At 44.4% G+C, this 6000-nt stretch overlaps 1 protein-coding gene across 2 annotated transcripts in view; it reads right to left on the reverse strand.

Annotated features, from left to right (window-relative positions):
- Grid1 (glutamate ionotropic receptor delta type subunit 1) overlaps positions 1-6000 on the reverse strand; it is a 652399-nt gene that overhangs the window by 108361 nt on the left and 538038 nt on the right. For both annotated transcript variants that reach the window (XM_033761721.1, XM_033761719.1), the window contains exons 9-11: positions 5593-5790; positions 2278-2602; positions 960-1098 (exon numbers count right to left, since the gene is read on the reverse strand). In XM_033761721.1, coding sequence (XP_033617612.1) covers positions 960-1098; positions 2278-2602; positions 5593-5790 — 662 coding nt within the window. The remainder of the gene's footprint in view (positions 1-959; positions 1099-2277; positions 2603-5592; positions 5791-6000) is intronic.

The raw sequence follows: 6000 nt of genomic DNA on the forward strand, positions 1-6000 counted from the left end.
ATCCTAGGAGACCTCTCTGAATTATTTCTGACAACTTGTGAATCCATAATTACCTCAATAAAAGTGTCAATTTAATGAAGACAACAGACAACAGCACACTGAATCTTGGGTCCAAGTCAAGGAATTTCAACTCTTCAGTAAGCAAGTGGGACCTAGAGAAGCTGGTTAAGTAAGGATGACTTGGTAGAGTGGTGGATCAAAAGAACTGACATGATAGGCAGGTGATGGGTAAAACAGCTATAAAAGGCAGGAACTCCGAAACCTATACTCAGGGCTCAACTGAGCGGTCACACTGAAGCCAACACTGGAGCCAGTGAAGTGTGGAACAGACTCATGCCTTCACCACTTGGCAACAGCATATCCAACACACATTCACTTTGTCCAGGTATTCTTGGAATTTTCCCTGTGCTTGGGAATCTGCTCATAAAGTAAAGGCATTTCAATGAAAATACAACTTTAATCCTTGGCTTCAATAATGTTATAATTTTATAGATGTAAATGAAAATAATTTTTCTAATCCTTGTGATAATTGGCATATTTTTAAAAAATAATTTTAAGATGTTTGAAGATTTGAAAACATTAGGCTTGTGATTTTAATTAATTTTAACTAAATATTGATAAAATTCTTGATTAAATGAGTTTGCAAATCAATGTTTAAATGAAGAAATTTAATTTACTGAGTTTAATGTTTTGACGTAATAGTTTTGTAAGCAGTATTTAAATGTTCAGATTAATGTTATTTCATGAATTTACACATCTATGTAATTGTGCATGAAATAAAATATAGCAGGATGACGTTCTTTGACAGCACTAAATATTCCGAGCATTCTATTGCAGATCTGGAATCTTAAGTCTGTCTCTGCCTCTATTCTCCACATCAAGCCATCTTCAAACAGCGTTACCTCCTTTTAAAGCCTTTCAGAGCTCACAGTCCAGACCAGGAAGCAGATTGGGCTTACCTTATGGGGTTGTCCATCCGGGATACTGTGAGGAAGGCAGCAAGATTGGCGGTGTAGGAGGAGCACACAATGAGGGTGAACAGCCACCAGCTGCCCATCACGATGCGCAGGGCCATGGAGTTCACAGAACCTTCACCACCTGGGGAGACAGATGCAGGGGATGGGCCAATGCACCTGAGCACATCCCACCCCAGGGGGATGCTCCCCCCACAGCCAGGGATAGACTGCCATGGTGGACGCTCTGGGCACCAGGAGAGTGACTGCCAGCAGGGCATTTCCTTTAGGAAAAGATCCTAAAGCCATCAGTCTTAGAAAGGAACAGAGGACCACCAAAGAGTAAAATGTTAGGATGGGCCTTCAGGGACAGAAAGTTTGTCAAAGCACCAAGGAGATAGTCCTGACCATCAGAATCTCACTGGAGACTCTGCTTCGCAGTTGTAAATACTTCCAGGGCTGAAACTTGAGGTAAGGTCCCTTTGCAGTTTCAAATTCACACAGAGAAGACAGGAATTCTGTGAATATAGAATTACTTCCTACCTGGAAGCTTCCCTAGTTTTCTTTTAAACCAGAGAAATGAGATATCATATCACTTTTATTAATATTCAGCTCTCACTAGATGATTTTTTTTCCCAGCACTTTTAGAAATCATTGCATGTAACTTTCAGTAAGAAGCTGCCTCTTTGAGGCCAATTATTTCTCTTTGGTCCCTTAGGGGGTAGCTGAAGAAAAGCTTCTCCCTGCCTATTCTCCTCACATAACCTTGCAAAGCTTTTGCCATGGCTCAAACAAGGCCAAGATTCACATTTAAGAACACTGCAATTTGCCCTTTCCAGTCAAAATTGCACAGTCCTGTAACTCACCATGGGATAGAAGAGCTATCCAGACCTCTCAAAGGTAGGACACTTTGAATCTCAAGAACGGCTGGAGTGCTGGGTAGGTGATTGCAACACAACTGTGATCTTTTTTTTCCCCATTAAGCCTCCAAATTTAAGCAAGCTTCAGAGTTTCACTTGACAACCTCATGTGCATAGCAATCAATCTAATGTGGGAGGGGAGAAAAGTGCTAGCATAACTCCAAAGTTAATTTTATCTAAAGTGGAGAATCAGGATTTCACATTGAGTTCCTTGTTGTTGTTTCATTTAATTCCTATCTGATATCGCTTAGAGAAATTGGGTGCATCATGATATTAGCACTGTCCTAGAAATGAAATAAAATCACATCCAAAATGACTTCGGTGAGATTCATCTGAGAACTTCACTACTGAACAAATTCTTTCAGGCCCTGGGGCTAATCAAACCTCACGAAGTCAGAAGTTACCTTGCTGGACGAAGGCTCCGTAGACAATCCAGATGGCGCTGTGCAGTGTGGCAGATGTGGAAGGTCGAGGCTGGGCAGCACTCTGAGCCCTCACGGCCTGTATCCGGTTCAACACAAATATCAGCACACCAACCACGGGGATGGCAGCTGCAATGCAGGCCCACACCGCAAAGTCAAATGGAGCAAAAAGAGAGAAGATACTGATTTTCTCCTCTGGCTTTTTTATTAGAATCCCCACAGAGTAGTCCATGTAGCGCTTGCTGAAGTCCACGACGCTCTCCCTCTCAGGGGTGATGGTGATGGCTGAGATGGCCACGTCTGCCCTCTGAAAGGCAAAGCAGCTCATCAGAGGGCACTTGGGATTCACTGCAGAATGCTCCCACATCAGGTGTGCCTGGGCCTCTGAGAAGCTCTATTCAGAGGCAAGCAACACTACCGCTGCCTTCATTACCTCCTTCACCTCACAACTTTGTCTCCCCAAACCTACAAAGGCCTGAACATGTCTAGAGAGGAGTCCAGTAAAACATCGTCATTTTTCTGAGCTCCAGTTTATCTTCACTTTCTCATTGCTTCCCTAGCAAACTTGATCTCCTTTCTTTTGCCTGTGTTTCCTTTACCTCCCACCACAAAGACCCTTCTAACTTCTATGCTGATGTGAATCCTCCCCATGTAACAAGGCCATGCGCAGACTCCATGTCCCCACCAAGCCTCTCCAAACTCCATTACTCCACACTAATCTCTCTCTTCTCTAAAATACTTCACAAGTTGTAGAGTGAGTTCCGCGACTCTGTTGGATCTCATTAACATATCAGTCCCTGATTGTTCTATAGGCAGGCTCTGTGTCAGACGGTAAAATCCTCCAAGCATAGAGGGGTCATCTACTTATTTCTGTCTTCCACTACCTGTCCTCCAAGGCCTGCAGATGCATGAGCTGGCTTCTCTTATAGTAAAGCCATCATAAGAGATTTTTCTTTGGACATGTCATACTGTGATCTAAAAATTACCTTCCAGGACTTTTGCATCTCAAAGCAGATTTCATTTTAGAAACAGGTGAAGTCTACATTAAGATGGAATTAGCCTGAGGACAAAGCTACTCAACTTAGTGGAGGTTAAGAGGCCCGTGGAGCCTGGAGTCTCCCACTGATAGCATGAGACGGCATCGCCATCGTCCTGATCTGGGCTCTTGGGTATCCAAGTCAGAGGCATCAGCAGAACCAGATATATTTAGGAATGACAAATTATGACTGCTGGTCTAATCTACAGGTTCAAAATGGGGGAAATGCACACAGGGCAATTTTATAAGATTTAATGTGTGGGCTAAAGGAGCAGATACATTGAGATCCTGAACAGATATCCAACAGCAGCCTAGGGAAGAAGAAAATCCTGGAGGTGCCTGTTTCAGAGCCTGGTCGGTTCTTGCCTCTTTTCTAAGATACCTAAGATCCTGGGATCTCAGTTAGGGTCAGGAGAGTTTAGAGCATATGTAGGGACTGAGAAAGAGAGTAATGGAGGAAGTAAGTTGACAATGTAGGATGAAGGGAAGCTAATTTAGGAAGTAAGGTTCAGATAAGGCACAGGAAATCAACTCACAGCACAGGGGAAGGGGTGGTCTGTGATGGGAGAGAGGGACACCCCTGACAGGTGGTGCAGGTGCTTACAGATGTGTCCTTAAAGTAGAATTTCATGCCCAAAAGTCTCAATTTCTTTCCCCAATATTTGAGTAAAATATTTTTTAACTGAGAAGGTTTAGAAGATTATTAGGTAGTTAGAGGTGAAAGGTAAACTTTTGAAACTTTTTCTGAGGGGTGTAGCCAAGGGACCAGACAAGGGACAAGTTAAGGGTCTTGAGCTGTGCTGAAGCCCAGTGGAGGTTTGTGACCCCACATGCCAATGCATTAATCTGGACAGATCTGTGATATTCTTTAACTGGATACAGAAACCTGGATGTCTGAGTCAAGAGGATAACTAACAGAACTGATTCCTGGATTGAGTGTAACAAGAAATCAAGAAGACAGGAAATCACAAAAGATGAAGGGTGAGGGTGGGGTCTGTGGGGTCAACCATGGGGAACATCGAGGCAGGAAAGGCTTTGGCATCAGAAAACATCAGGAAAGTTTATACTAAATGAAAGCTCTAGGCACAAGGGACCATGCATAATATGCCTTCACTTATGTAAAATGTTCACAAATGCAACTCTACAGAGACAGCAAGTAGATTAAAGGTTGCCGAGGGCTGGGAGGGTGGGAATGGCATTAACTGTAAACAAGTATGAGAGCTCACAATGGGGTAATGGAAGTGCTCTAAATAAGATTATGTGGCTATTGCACAACTTGGTAGATGTATTAAACATCATTGAATTGTACATCTAGAATGGGTAAATTTTATTGTATCTAAATTCTATCACAATAGAGATGTTTTGAAAAAACATTAAGAAAAATTGGAGGGATTACAGACCTCGAATCTGCCTTCATAGGTTTAGCAAGCAGAGATGCTGTGTTTCAAGAATAAAGCCCCCAAACAAAAGGACAAGTCATCCTGGACAGGGCAGAATGGGTGGCCTGTGTGATGCTGACAAGAAGCAGGGTAGAGGGCCCTAGACCTCAGCAGCAGTGTCGCTGGGACATGACAGTGTGACAGTCCTGGGAGGCAGGATTGCATGCAGTGATTCCAGAAAGTGTCCAGGTGGGTGGCTGCAGTAGCACGGGAAAGGGAGGGCTGGAATCTGTCCCCACCACAGTACATGATCATGGGGCGCACTCCAGAGGCCAGAGACAACAGGGGCAAGACGTGGGTGTGGTGACTTGGCTTCCTACCAAGAATTTCTGCAAGGGCACATCTTATAGGAGGGAGCTGGAAGGATGAGCTGAAATGGGAAAGTAGAGCTGGGGAAGGCTACACACTGACAGCAATGTATGCACATTCTGTCACTAGTTCAACAACACTTCCACATTCAGGTGTACATAACACACTGGTAGTGTGTGGGGAATAGGAAAATAAATGCTCACCAAAACCCCCAGGGGGACCTAGGTTCTTGTTGCTGTGCATGGGTGCGGAGTGTTTCCAGAAGGCAGCATGTAGATCACAGTTACCGTGCGTAGGCTCCAAAGGAACCCAAGCAAGGGAAGGGGATGGGAAGATAAAGAAAGAATGGGTATAGCAAGGAGGGGAGGAGGAGCAAAGTCTCAGGGTTGGAAAGAGGTAGCTGTGGCCTGTGAGGCTGATCCCAAGGGTCCAACTGCTCAATAGGTCAATTTTAGGGATTTCCCCAGTGACAGAGTAGGTGCCCCTCCCCACGGGTCTGCTCCCAGGACCTACCTTGCTGATGAGCTCCCCAATCATCCCGTTCCAGGAGGTGTTATGGAGCTGGTGCCCATACCTGCCATCGGGGGCCTGGTAAATCTCGTATTTGAAGCCCAGAGCCTTGGCCAGCGCATCCAGGACGTCTATGGAGAAGCCTTTGTAGCGCTTGGGCTGCCCAAGGATGTTCTCAGCCACCATTACAAAAGGCTCTTCCTGAGAACAAGAGAATGAATGTTCTTCAATTACATAAAAGGCCCATTAATACGTTTCCAGGGTATTGTTGGGAAGACTAATCTGATGAATAACTTTAGAATGCTGGTACTGAAGGCTGGGAATTTAGCTCAATGGTGCTGCTGCCTGTCTCATAAGTACAAGGTCCCAAGTTCGATTCACCAGTACCAGGAAAAAAAAAAAAAAAAAAAA

This window comes from Fukomys damarensis, unplaced genomic scaffold (assembly GCF_012274545.1).
Source record: "Fukomys damarensis isolate Sample0158 unplaced genomic scaffold, DMR_v1.0_HiC HiC_scaffold_1, whole genome shotgun sequence".
Classification (NCBI taxonomy): domain Eukaryota; kingdom Metazoa; phylum Chordata; class Mammalia; order Rodentia; family Bathyergidae; genus Fukomys; species Fukomys damarensis.